Here is a 14,634-nt window from a genome sequence, read left to right as displayed (position 1 = left end):
GGAGCGGGGTGCCTTGGGGTTCTCCAGGCAGGAGTGCTGGAGCGGGGTGCCTTGGGGTTCTCCAGGCAGGAGTGCTGGAGCGGGGTGCCTTGGGGTTCTCCAGGCAGGAGCGCTGGAGCGGGTGTCATCGCCTTCTCCGCTACTAGCTCCTACTACTTCACTACTAGCTCCCACTGTTCTTCAGATGTAACATGAACCCTTCTTTTCCAGTACACAGCACAGTTACAGTTTAAATTTGGATTGATATTTATCCCAGACACTAAACCAATGAGGTCAGGAAGCTTGTCTATTTTGCTTCCATTGTATCTCCATCAAATATTGAATAAATGAGTAGACTAGGTACATTACATAATATAAATATATTTAAAGATGCATACAGTTCTGCATTGGAACATAGATTCTCTAGCTCCTTGCTTGAAGGTTGGAGAGTATCATCCCCTGAAACACTTCAAAACACAAATACACTTTGAGAAGGGGATGCTTTGCAATTAATACCATGTAAATAAGTTAAGTCTTTGGCCCAAGCTATCCTTGGACAAGCCGAAGTAGTTGGTACCTCAATGTATTGAAGCTTTGATCCAGGGTTGTACAGTGTTCATCTATTTTTTTTAAAAACCTATGTAAACAAACCAACATATTTAAAGTATTTCAGGGAGATTTTTTGAGGCTTTTTATTTTATATGAAGGTATCAGATATGCACCTTTTGGGTACTACAATGTTTTAAGCAGGGTCAGAAGTACTAGTATGCCTTGGAGAGGTGGCTTGAGGTGTGTTGAGAAAAAAGTTTTCTGCTCCCACTGGATGACCAGAGGTGCTTAAAGAATTCTCAATAGATACATGTTTATATATCTATAACTTTATACATATCTATATGTATACAAACCCTCAATATTTTTCTGATAAACTGCATGTATCTTTATTGAGAGGAGAAATGATTTATTCCTATGATTCTAAAACTTTTTTATTATGACATACTTACAGGTTACCAAAAAGTACAGCAAATGATTTTAGAAGCAACCTGTGTACCCACTGTGAAGCTTTGTTAAATTTTAACATTTATAAATCATTTTTAAAAATTGATGTATAGTTGATTTACAATGTTGTGTTAGTTTCTGGTGTACAGCAAAGTGATTCAACCGTATTATATATATATAATATATATAAATATATATGTGTTCTTTTTCAGATTCCTTTCTATTATAGGTTATTATAAAATATTGAATATAGTTGCCTGGGCTTCCCTGGTGGCTTGGTTGGTAAAGAATCTGCCTGCAATGCAGGAGACCCAGGTTCAATCCCTGCATTGGGAGGATCCCCTGGAGAAGGGAATGGTTACCCACTCTAGTATTCTTATCTGGAGAATCCATGGACTGAGGATCCTGGCGGGCTACAGTCCATAGAGTCACAAAGAGTGAGACACAACTGAAGCGACTGAGCAAGCAGCACTCATAGTTGCCTGTGCTATACAATAGGTCCTTGTTGCTTATCTGTTTTATATATATTAATATGTATCAGTTAATCTCAAACTCCTGATTGTTTAGGAGTTAATCCCTCCCCCAACCTTTCACCTTTGGTAATCATAAATTTGTTTTCTATGTCTGAGAGGCTGATTCTGCTTTGTAAATAAGTTCATTTGTATCATTTTTTAAGATTCCACACATCAGTGATATCATTTCTTTTACTTACTTCACTTAGTATGATAGTCTCTAGGTCCATCCAAGTCATTTCTTGAAGAAATAAAATATTACAGGACAGATGAAGCCCCTTGTGTATCCCTCTCTGTTCTCACCGCCCCCCAACAGTAATTGGACCTCGAATCTGTTGTTTTTCCTGCTGAAGCCTGGCTTTACATTTTTAAATACACATCTTCATCTATAAACAACATATAGTTTTACATGTTTACAAAATTAATAAAAATTAATTAAATTAATTAAGGATGGGATGTTTAGATAGCATCACTGACTCAATGGACATGATTTCGAGCAAACTCGGGGAGATAATGGAGGACAGAGGAGCCTGGGGTGCTGCAGCCCATGGGGTCACAAAGAGTGGGACATAACTTAGCAACTGAACAACACAACAGCGATGAATACAAATAAGGTCATACAATTTGAGTCTTTTTGTAACTTAATTCTATTTATTTATTTTTGGCTGTGCTGGGTCTTTGTTTGCTGCGCCGGCTTTTCTCTAGTTGCGGCGGCGAGCAAGGGCTATTCTCCAGGGCTTCTCGTTGCGGTAACTCCTGCTGTGGAGCGCGGGCTCTAGGGTGTGTGAACTTCAGTAGTCGTGGCAGGCAGGCTCAGTACTTGTTGCTCCCGAGCTCTAGAGCACAGGCTCAGTAGTTGTGGTACAGAGGCTTTGTTGCTCCACTGCATGTGGGATCTTCCCAGACCAGTAACCAAACCCATGTCTTGTGCATTGGCAGGCAGATTGTTTACCACTGAGCCATCAGGGAAACACTTTGTAACTTATTTTTGCTTAACATTTTTTTTGAGGTCTATACATATTGATAACATTTTAACTCTTATTCTTTAACTGTTGTATAATACCCTATTGTACAAATATCATAATCTTGTTCTCTTGTTAATGAAATTTAGGTTCTTTTCTCTATTATAGAAAATATACAAGGAACATACCTCCTTGTGTGAGAGACCCTTTAGGGCAGCTTTTCTCAGATGATAGTATTAAGCCATAACACCCTAAGGTATTCACTGTATATAAGGAATTAACTTCTAGGCATCTAGAATGAGTGTGCTGTGCGTAGTTGCTCAGTTGTGTCCGACTTCTTGTGACCCCGTGGACTGTAGCCCACCAGGCGCCTCCATCCATGGAGATTCTCCAGGCAAGAATACTGGAGTGGGTTGCCATGCCCTCCTCCGGGGGATCTTCCCAACCCAGGGATCGAACCCAGGTCTCCTGCATTGCAGGAGGATTCTTTACCATCTGAGCCACCAGGGAAGCCCAGAATGAGTTTAGCTATGTGTTATCCTTGGGAGAATTGAGAAAATAGTCACTCATAATTTTGTGTAGGGTTTGATTCATTTGCAGAAGCTCTGATTGAGAATGGCTACTGTAGAGCATATATGTAGAAATCCAAGCCAGGCTTCAGCAGTACATGAACTGTGAACTTCCAGATGTTCAAGCTGGATTTAGAAAAGGCAGGGGAACCAGAGATCAAATTTCCAACATTGGTTGGATCATAGAAAAAGCAAGAGAGTTCCAAAAAAAACCCAGCTACTTCTGCTTTATTGACTATGCCAAAGCCTTTGACTGAGTGGATCACAACAAACTGTAGAAAATTCTTAAAGAGATGGGAATACCAGACCACCTTACCTCCCTCCTGAGAAATCTGTATGCAGGTCAAGAAGCAATAACTAGAACCAGACATGGAACAACAGACTGGTTCCAAACTGGAGAAGGAGTACATCAAGGCTGTACATTGTCACCCTGCTTATTTAACTTATATGCAGAATACATCACACAAAATGCTGGGCTTGATGAAGCACAAGCTGGAATCAAGATTGCCGGGAGAAATATCAATAACCTCAGATATGCAGATGACACCACCCTTATGGCAGAAAGCGAAGAGGAACTAAAGAGCCTTTTGATGAAAATGAAAGAAGACAGTGAAAAAGCTGGCTCAAAACTTAGTATTCGAAAAAATAAGATCATGGCATTCGGTCCCATCACTTCATGGCAAATAGATGGGAAAACAATGGAAACAGTGAAAGTCTTTATTTTAGGGGGCTCCCAAATCACTGCAGATGGTGACTGCAGCCATGAAATTAAAAGATGCTTGCTCCTTGGAAAAAAAGCTATGACCGATCTAGACAGCATATTAAAAAGCAGACATTACTTTACCATTACATGAAGGTCCATCTAGTCAAAGCTATGATCTTTTTAGTGGTCATGTATGGATGTGAGAGTTGGACCACAAGAAAGCTGAGCACCGAAGAATTGATGCTTTTGAACTGTGGTGTTGGAGAAGACTCTTGAGAGTCCCTTGAACTGCAAGGAGATCCAACCAGTCCATCCGAAAGGAAATCAGTCCTGAATATTCATTGGAAGGACTAATGCTGAAACTGAAGCTCCAATACTTTGGCCACCTGAGGTGAAGAACCGACTCATTGGAAAAGCCCCTGATGCTGGGAAAGACTGAAGGCGGGAGGAGAAGGGGACGACAGAGGATGAGATGATTGGATGGCATCACCAACTCGATGGACATGCGTTAGAGCAAGCTCTGGGAATTGGTGATGGACAGGGAAACTGGCGTGCTACACTCCTGGGGTTGCAAAGAGTCAGACACAATTGAGCGACTGAACTGAACTGAACTTGGGGTCTAACAGTACAGTTCATTTCCAACCTATTAACTTGGCCAACTATACTGTGGTTCTATCAGTCGATACTCCACCAGCATGTGTGAAGCATCCTGTCTCTCTAGATCCTGAAAACACAATATTGTCAGATTTTTATGTTTCCTTATCAGGTGGGCATAAAATGGTATCTTGTTGCTAATTTAATTTCCATTTCCTTGATTATTAGTAAGATTGGGTGTCTTTTCCCCTGGGCCCTGGTGTGCTTGAGACCTTGTATGTGCCCTTCAAGGGTGAAGTTTCTGTATTCCCCAGTGCTGTGGAATTCCTGCAGTCAAACCCTGATGTTCTTCAAAACCAGATTCTCTGGGGGCTCTTTCTCCTGTTGTCAGACCCTCTGGCTGGGAAGACTAAGATGGGGCTCATAGTTTCACTCCTGTGGCAAAACTTCTGTGGTATAATTGTTTTTCAGTTTGTGGGTTGCCCACCCAGCAGGTATGGGATTTTATTTTATTGTGATTTTGCCCCTCCTACCATCTCTTTGTGGTTTCTTCTTTGCCTTTGGATGCAGGGTATCTTTTTTGGTAGGTCCCAGTGGTTTTCTTTTGATGGTCGTTCAGCAGTTGTTTGTGATTTTGGTGTTTACATAAGACAGGTGAACTCAAGTCCTTCTACTCCACCATCTTGAGCTTATCTCCCTGGGTCTCTTTTCATATTTGAGTGGCTGCTTGAGTTTCCTTTTCCATGAACTGTCTATTCACATCATTTGCCAATTTTTCTATTCAGTTATTTAGCATTTCTTATTGAGTTGTAGGAATTATTTGTATTAAAAACTTTGTCAGTTACAACTTGTAGTTTATCTTTTTGCTTTATGGCATCTTGTATAGAACCAAATTTAAATATGATAAAAATTAACCAAACTTTATTAATTTGTTTTTGTATCTTATTTAAGAAGTTCACAAAGATATTTCACATTTTCTTCTAAATATTTGAAGGTTTTCTCTTTCAGTTGGGCCTTTGATCTATGTGGTATGAAGCTATAACCCCTCAGTTTTAAGAAGTATGGATACAATTGTTCCAACATTATCCATAGTCTTGTCTTTCTTTCTCTACTGATTTGTAATGTTTTCTTTGTTACAGATCAGGTTTATATGTATGCATGAGTCTGTTTCTAGGCTCTTTATTGCATTGACTTATTAATCCATTCTTGGGCTGCTGCTGCTGCTGCAAAGTTGCTTCAGTCGTGTCTGACTCTGTGCGACCCCATGAACGGCAGGCAGCCTACAAGGCTCCCCCGTCCCTGGGATTCTCCAGGCAAGAACACTGGAGTAGGTTGCCATTTCCTTCTCCAATGAATGAAAGTGAAAAGTGAAAGTGAATCACACATTCTTGGGCAAAACACTGTATTAATTACTTCAGCTTTATTGTACATTGGTGTGCATTTTGTTTGTTTGTATTTTGCTGTGGTTCAAGTCACTTGGGATCTCAGTTTTTAGTTCCCCCACCAGGGATTGAAGCTGCATGTGACCTTGTCAATGAAAGTGGCGCGTCCTAACAGCTGAACAGCCGGGGAATTCCCTACGTTGGTGTTTCATACTAGCTAAAGGTATAAAGGTAGAGGAGTCATTTTACCTTCCATTAAAAAAAAAATCTTTGAAATGGATAATCATAATACCTATACATTGGGTTGACATGGAGATTTAAAAAACAAGTATGTAAAGCACAAGATACAGACTAGGTAGGCACTAAACACAGTAGTTATTTGTGTTATGATGAGAAGGCAATGGCACCCCACTCCAGTACTCTTGCCTGGAAAATCCCATGGATGGAGGAGCCTGGTGGGCTGCAGTCTGTGGGGTCGCCAAGAGCCGGACACGACTGAGCGACTTCACTTTCACTTTTCACTTTCATGCATTGGAGAAGGAAATGGCAACCCACTCCAGTGTTCTTGCCTGGAGAATCCCAGGGACGGGGGAGCCTGGTGGGCTGCCGTCCACGGGGTCTCACAGAGTCGGACACGACTGAAGCGACTTAGCAGTAGCAGCATCAGCAGCATCTTGAAGGTACAAATGAAACACAAAGAGAAATGATCAGTCTATTTGGAAAACTCAATTTCACTTATAAAAAGAAAGGGATGAATTGGCGTTAATTGGCATGTCCTTTCTAAGGCTCTTGCCACTCTAAAAACTCATCCTGGCGTTTATTTTCTAGAACGTGGGCAGCACAACATGTGACGGACAGTGGGATTAAAGTGAGAAAGGTGACAACGCAGTCGTGAGCACGCAGTGGTAAAACGTTAAGGGCCACGCAGTGGTAAAACGTTAAGGGCCACACAGATAAGATTAGGGGCCGGCTGGTCTCCTATAGGCTACGATGACCTTCACAGTGTTTTCTGGTGCATAAACGGCCAAGCATCGCCGTGACCGTCCTGCCTACAAACACTGGGCAGCCAGCCCACAGAAGGCTACTGTCAACCCTCCCGACCACTCAACTGGAACACAGAGCCTTGGAGAAGATTCCAGACATGATCGCAGAAACTCTGGGGAGGATGGTGCCAGAGCCTGGAGCGCAATGGAAGGGAGGAGCGGCCTGCACCTCCTCCAGGGCTTCTACAGTGCTTCTGGGAAATATAGTTCTTAGCCGCGAAAGGAGCCTGGGGCTCCAGGAAGCGGGACTACAATTCCCTTCAGTCTTGGAAATTCTTTGTGCAGCACGCCTGCGCAGTCTGGCGGCCAATGCCGCTATAAAGGCTTGTTTTGCTCCGGGGGCTAATGCTCCGGAGCGTGGTCGAGTGGCCGGCGCGGCCGTCCTGGAGCTGGGGCACAGGTAGGTGTCGGTGACTGCCGCACTCCTTCTTTCTCCCTCGGATTGTCGCGGGGGCCATCCCTACCGTGTTTCGGCCCAGGGTAGGGGACTGCGATCAAGGATGCGAGCAGTCCGCGGGAAGTCGGAGAACTGAGAAAAGCGGCCTGGCCTTTCTCTACTCTCCCGCCGCCTCATTTTCGGGACGCGACAGGGAGGGTTGGAGGTGAGGTCCTCGGAAGGCAGGTAGGGTGGGATGAGTGATCGAGGTGCCGGCTACATTCCCGGCTAACGCCACCAGGTGGTGCTACGCACGCGGCCCGTGTGTGTGGGTCGCTATCGCCTTTCCAGGCCAGAATTGGCCGTGGGAACGCCCTAAGGCCAGGGCATCCTAGGGGATGCTGGCCTGAGAGAAGCCCCCCTCTTCAAGGTTGTAGAGAGGCGGTTTGGGGCACCCCGGCTTAAGCAGCACAGAGGAGACTGAGCAACCAGCGACCTCAGAATTCATCGTCTCGTTTTGGCTACGGGGTAGACGGAGGTTCGTGACAGAAGCACGCACAGGAAACCCTTGGCAGAGTCCGGAATAGAAATCCAGATCTCTTGACAGTCATTAGTGCCCTTTCCCTTTCCACCGCACAGAGCTGCGTGGGGCTTTGTATTTATCACATAGGGGTCATTCGGTTTCTGCACAGACATGGGGGAGGCAGGAGGCAGATGGGCACAGAAAAGACTGGCAAAGTTTCAAAAGGTTTTGAAGGAGAAGATGGACAGGTCATTCTGGGGTCTCCAGGGTGAGTCAGTGAAAGGTGTGGTAGGCTGGAGACAAGTAGATTTCAGGGAGGTGGTAAGTACATACCCGTGTAGCTTCAGGTCTTTTTGTGTGGCTGCAGGGCCTGGAACCACATTCCTGAGGTGTTGGAAACCTAAGGAATATTGCAATGAAGGCAATTTGGGAACACCAGTCTGGATACTTCCAGTCCTTGCAATCCTGTGCCAACTCCTCCCCCCAGGCAGTTTTGACTGCATCATTGTGCAGGAGAAGGTCTACACTTAGCACTGAAGGAGAGTCTTGGTTAAAAAAAAGTCGCTGACCAAGAGACCTCTGTGCTGAGCAACTCTATGGGTTCTCTCACTTTGATTATTCTGTTAAGTGTCATTGTACAGCTCTGATTCAGAAGTAAATGAAAATCCTTTCCCTTTCTTCTCTCTTAAAAAAGACTTTTAAACACCTTTAAGGGAGAACAGAAAGAAGAAAAGAGGGAAATACAAATAGTACCCTCCCCTCCTGGTGGCTCAGAGGTTAAAGTGTCTCCCTCCAGTGCGGGAGACCCGGGGGTTCGATCCCTGGGTCAGGAAGATCCCCTGGAGAAGGAAATGGCAGTCCACTCCAGTATTCTTGCCTGGAGAATCCTATGGATGGAGAAGCCTAGTTGGTTACAGTCCATGGGGTCGCAAAGAGTCGGACACGACTGAGCGACTTCACCTCCACCTTCACCCTCCCCTCCACCCCCAAACTCTGGCCTAGTGATCTTTCCTTAATTGTTTTCTTCAGATTTGGGCCTTGTTTGTTTCCCAGATCTATTGGACTTTCTAGCTCTTGGCTGGCCTTCCTGATACACAGAAGATGGAATCCTCCTTATGTTCAAGGCCAGGAGATAGTAGCTTTGTCCCTGGACAAGACCTGCCTACTTTCATTGCTCTACCTCTTGGCCCAGGAAATTAAAGAGGCAGGAGTGTTAGAGGGAATGGAAAACTACTCCCCACACTCTTCCAACTTAGAATAACCTGGAACAAAGTGATCAAAAGAAGCTGAGGTTACATGAATTCTTAGGCAATTGAGGTGATCCCTGTGGTCTTTCTGACTTGGCATTTGGCATTCTGAGTGAGTTTCTATGGCCTCCTTCCTTTCAAACTTGCTCCCTTCCTCTTGCCTTTTTTCAAAGCAGGGCTGATCTTTTTTCTGCTTTCCAGATAGTTGGCGAGGTTGAGGAACCTTTGGCGGGGAAGGTTGGACTTCAGTGATCCCTGTAACAAGCAGGATTATTCTGATCTGCAGCTGTATCCTGACACTGGGGACACTGGCAGATGCCAGGTCTGTTTATAGTTTAGGCTTAATGAGGTCTCAGTGACGGGATTGCTGCGCTCTTGGTTGTAAGCCGGTGTTCTTTATGGTGCAGTTTGTCATTGGACAAGGTGACTTTGTTTTTTTGAAAGATAAGTAGTTGAGCAATATCAACTCAGGGTACTGGAGCCAGACCTTTGAAAAGTAAGAAGTCAAGTTTTCTTTTGTGCTGGAAACAAGGCTCTATGGTGGAGATTTTGTCCTTTTTATTTAGAGGATTCGTAAGTGTTCTTGTTTTCTGATACCTTAAAAAATGAATTGTAGCTGTCAGAATTATGTCCACAATGTTGTACTTTTCATTCTCAGTGATTGATAGGCATTTATGGAATCCAAAAGGCAACACAGCTGCAATTCTTTAGTTTCTAGTGAGGCGGTTATAAAAAGTGTTTTCCCACCTTGTATCTGGGAAGCTTTGACCATCTTAGGGTGGAGGAAATGTTTTAGAGAGGGTATGTATGTGTTTTACTTTTTCTAAAGTAACCAGAATTGATACCGGGTATTGATTAATCAGGCTAACTGGGGTTTAGAACAGTGTTTCAGGTAGATACTAGATAAGACGTCGTAGAACAGGGTGGGGAACAGGGTTCAGAACAGGGTTTTTGCTATTGTTTTTTTATAACAGCTTTGTTGAGATATTTGTATACTATGAAATTCACCTGAGTATAGAGCTTGGTGTTTGGTTAGTATATTAACAGAATTGTGAAATCATTACCACTAGCTAATTCTAGGACGCTGTCCGTAATCCACGGGGAATTTGTTTTTAAAATTCAGGTGTAAAATTTTTTTTGGAACAAACTTAAATTGTTTCTGGAAAGCCTTTTTTAAAAAGACTTATCTAAATGCTCTATGCATTGCAATTGAACTTAGTTGAGAAAAATAAAATGGTACTTGAAAGATGTTTGAGAATTTATTTTTATAGATATAATGACAGAAAACTTTAATGCTTTTGTCTCTTTCTCCCTATTTTAAAGTACTTTTACTTATTAAGCACAATTTAGGAAATACCTGTCCTGGATGCATTTTTAATTCCAGGAATTCTCAAGTGGAACCAAGAGTCTGTGAACCCTCCACTCAGAGAAGATGAAGGACATTGACATAGGAAAAGAATACATCATCCCCAGCCCTGGTTATAGAAATGTGCGGGAGAGAACCAGCAATTCAGGGCAGCACCGAGACCGTGAGGACTCCAAGTACAAGAGAACTCAACTGGTCAGTGTTACCTGCCTGATTCCCTCTCCTTATCTGCTTGCTGTGCTAGACCATACTTCTTTCTTCACCAAATGCATAACTGAAAAAAAGTTTCTTTTTCTTTACTGACTTTAGGTCATTGTTAAGAATTTATGGTTATTTGTGAAAGAGAAGAGGTTGGCTCTCAACCTGTCATCTGTTTTTCCCCTTTGAGTTCTCCTCTGAAAAGGTGTTGCTTGAAAGAAGACAGTTTATGCAGGGTTGGGGAGGGGAAGGGCTGGGCAGGGAGCAGTGAGAATAGGAACCATTATACTTCTTTCTTGTACTTAGAATTGTTCCCTCCCTCTGCCTCTGTTGTCTGCTTTTAAAAGGTGACTGGAGATTCTCATTCAGATTTCAGAGCATACTTGGAACAGTTCTAGATTGATGGAGGATAATCAGTTGAAACTTTCAAGAAAACCTATGAGTGTAAAGGAGTCTTTAGTGAATAATTTCCTCCAAGGGAAATAATGAATATGCATTTTAATCTGGAAGAAACATCGTCATCTGGGGAAAAACTCTTGAATTGCAGAAGTAATAAGAAAGAATGGGGGTTGCTGGGTAGGAAGTTGAGGATTGTGTTCATGTATTTGTTCTGTGAAAATTGGAGCAAGATATGGCTCTATAGCTGACACTGGAGTTTCATTAGCCTGACCTTACTTGTCCCTCCTTGCTATGTGAAAGCGGTTGCCTTATTAGTTAACATTTTCTCACTGATGGGTATTTTCTGTTTCGACTGTCTGTGGTACAATGCTTTCCTATTCAAGCTTAACTTTGGAGAAACATAGATTCACTGTAATCAGTGTCAAATCCTTAAGGTCCCAGTTCTGTACCGTTTCTGTGTCCTTTTGTCCAGACTTTATGTTAAAACCCTTATTGAATATTTTTTGAATGCTTGACATTTAGTATAGCACTTATACTGGAAAAAGTCACAGAGGATGAATGAAGTGGGGATGCTGTCAAGCTGTTAAGTCATCTGTGCCTTAGTGGCTTAGGAATTAAAATAGTATCAATGGTAGAACCTAACTCATGAGATACCTTGAGTATTAAATGAGCTAATACATATAAAATGCTGAGAATGGTTCCTGCCACGTAGCCTGTGCTCAAAGAATATTAGCTCTTAGAGCTAGTAGTCTAGGGCATAAGAGGTGTGTGAGAAAGTTCTACATGTCATGCTAAGGAATCTTTTACTATGGGGGTAGGGGAACTACTGGAAATTATTGAAAGGGTTTTTTCCTCTTAATTTTTTATTTGGAGATGACTGCAGATCCACATGCAGTTGTAAAAATAATAGAGAGAGCTCCCATACATACTTTATCTGGCTTCTCCCAGTGGTAACCTCTTGCATCCTATAGTATAAAATCACGACAGGACATTGATTGACAGGGATAACATGCACCCACTTTATTAAGACTTCGCCAGTTTCATGCGCACTTGTTTGTGTGTGTTCTATGCAGTTTTCTCCCGAGTAGATTCATTTGACCACCATCACAGTCAAGGTGCAAACCAGCGCCACCAAAAGGATGTCCCGTGCTCCCCTTTTAGAGCCACAGCCTCCTCCCTTGCCCTCTCCCCGTCTTTGGCAACCACTCATCTGTTTTCCATCTCTGTAATTTTGTCATTTTAAGAAAGCTGTACCAATGGGATTATATAGTACGTAACCTTTTGACATTGAATTTTCTCACTCAGCATTATTGCCTTGCGATCCATCTAATTTGTTGTGTATCAACTGTATTTTCCATGTTATAGATAGACTACAGTTTGTTTAACCATTCATCTGTTGAAGGAAATGTGGGTTATTTCTAGTTTGTAGCTATTATAAACAAAGCTGCTCTGAACATTTGTGTATAGGATTTTTTGTGAATAAAGCTTCCATTTCTCTGGGTAAATTCCAGGAATGTAATTGCTGGGTCATATGTTAAGTGTGTGTTTAGTTTTATCAGAAACTTCAATACTCTTTTTTTCCAGAGTGACTGTTTAATTTTACATTCCCATCAGCAATGTGTGAGTCATCCGGTTTCTCTGCATTCTTGCCAGTATTTAATGTTATTAATTTAATTTTAGCCATTCTGATAGGTATGTCTGATATCTCATTGTAATTTTACTTTGCATGACCTAATAGCTCATGCAGTTGAGCTGAGATTTTTAAGACTTCATTTATCTTAGGAAGATTAATTTTGGGGCAGTATATGAAAAATGTGTATGAGAGAGAGAGAGACAAAATACAGGGAGCAGTCTGGAGGCTTCTGTGCCAGCCCAGGTGAAAGAGGCCAGGGGTCTGGATCCAGGTCTAATAGTGAAGATGGAGGAGACGGGGGAGTCTTAGGGGTATTTCTGGAAGGAAGGAGGGAGACATTGGGGTGCCTGTGGTAAGGCTATTGATGGGCATATGGGGAGAGAAAGAAGGAGAAGGAGGTGAGCACGAGTTTACTTTTGAACATGTGGAATTTGAGGTGCATCCAGATGAGGTGATCAGTAGACAGAGTACAGATAAGGAATGGAGCTGGGACAAGTTTTAGAGCCGTTAGTGCATCCATGGAGATGAAGCCTTAGTGAGCAAGCTTGCCCATGCCTAGCTTGTAAAACAGGAAGAGATGGAACCTGGAAAGATAGAGCGTGGTCCTGTGAAATTTCTGAGGACAGAGGCCCTGTCCATTTGGTTAGAGCAGAACTGACATTAGGGTCTGCAGTGGCAGCAGGAAACTTTTCCTCTGTGGGTAGAGAAGAGTTGGAGGTGGAGTCACTGTTGTGCCTTTTGTCCTCTAAATTATTAAGTCAGGCACCAGACAGAAAGTTTCCTTCATGTGACTCAGCCTCATCTTGAAGAAACAGGAGGCTGATACCAACCACTTTTGTGAGATCTCCAGAGTCCACATGAATTTAATTTTCATTATCCTTTGATGTTTCCTAAACTTTTAAATATGGGTACTGTTTTCCTGTTTTTATTACTATATCCTGTAGCCTCTGAACTTTTTTTGTTTTTAACTTAAACTATTTCTTTTAATCAACTTTTTTCTTTTTGCTCAGTCTTAACCTAAGGAATAGAATTATAGGTTTATATAACATACTTTTTTATACATGTTAAAAGGCATATATAATGATCAAGTGTTTTTAAAAATTCACATATCACCTAGAATGTTCTTGCATATTATCTATCAAAACTCCCGATTTCATAGATACAAATACATCTTCAACTTGTCTCGTGTGTTAGCAGTTTGCTAAGAGGAAAAAAGCAAAATGACAAATTTCTGGTTCAGCAATGGTATAAAAATGGACAGTTTAAAAGCATACCATTTACCTTTTTTAAGAATGTAAGTAGATAATTGGGTAGAGATTACAGTTTTGTGTCTTATGATCATAGCCATTGTTTCTGTATTAGTTGGTAGAGATGAAATCTGGGACAAGACCTCCCAGATGCCAGCTCTGCCTATTATTATCCATGAGAAATGAAAAACAGTACCTCCTAAAGTAACAAAAGATAAGGATACATTTGTGGCTCTTAATTGGAAAACAAGGTTTTATCCACCACCATTAGCCTTTGATAGGTTCAGTTTAACATGGACACATGAAACTGTCAAACAGAAGTCAGAAGTAAAGCGCCAACTATTAAATGCATTTTAAACAAGTTGGTGATTTTTTTTTTTTGCTGTCAGCGAACTTGCAGAGTATATAGCTTGCCCCTTTCCTAATATTGTGACCAAATCTTTTGGAATAATACTCTTTGGGAAAATTGCTCTAATCATTCACACCTTCACATATTTGTATCACATCTGCCTGCTGCTGCTAAGTCACTTCAGTCGTGTCCAACTCTGTGCGACCCTGTAGACGGCAGCCCACCAGGCTCCCCCGTCCCTGGGATTCTCCAGGCAAGAACACTGGAGTGGCTTGCCATTTCCTTCTTCAATGCATGAAGGTGAAAAGTGAAAGTGAAGTTGCTCAGTCGTGTCCGACCCGCAGCGACCCCATGGACTGCAGCCTTCCAGGCTCCTTCATCCATGGGATTTTCCAGGCAAGAGTACTGGAGTGGGGTGCCATTGCCTTCTCCAATCACATCTGCTTAGAGCTAGTTAAAATAATGCATTTTCACACCTTCCTTTTGTTCAAGACTATTGAGGTAAAGCTTGTGGCCACACACAACTTGATGATTTGCAGACATCCTTTAATCCTAA

At 42.4% G+C, this 14,634-nt stretch overlaps 1 protein-coding gene across 5 annotated transcripts in view; it reads left to right on the top strand.

Moving 5' to 3' along the window:
• The first annotated feature begins 6,977 nt into the window (after positions 1 to 6,977).
• ABCC5 (ATP binding cassette subfamily C member 5) overlaps positions 6,978 to 14,634 on the top strand; it is a 79,992-nt gene continuing 72,335 nt past the window's right edge. For 2 of the 5 annotated variants that reach the window (XM_040251875.1, XM_040251890.1), the window contains exons 1-2: positions 7,003 to 7,140; positions 10,271 to 10,447. In XM_040251875.1, coding sequence (XP_040107809.1) covers positions 10,319 to 10,447 — 129 coding nt within the window. In that variant the 5' untranslated portion in view covers positions 7,003 to 7,140; positions 10,271 to 10,318. Of the gene's footprint in view, positions 7,141 to 9,259; positions 9,460 to 10,270; positions 10,448 to 14,634 lie in introns of those variants that run through there. The other 3 variants (XM_040251898.1, XM_040251907.1, XM_040251882.1) reach the window with 3 other exon arrangements.

This window comes from Oryx dammah, unplaced genomic scaffold, assembly GCF_014754425.2.
Source record: "Oryx dammah isolate SB20612 unplaced genomic scaffold, SCBI_Odam_1.1 HiC_scaffold_2, whole genome shotgun sequence".
NCBI lineage: Eukaryota > Metazoa > Chordata > Mammalia > Artiodactyla > Bovidae > Oryx > Oryx dammah.
Note: the sequence above shows the minus strand (reverse complement) of the source record. Positions and strands in the feature narration are given on the sequence as shown.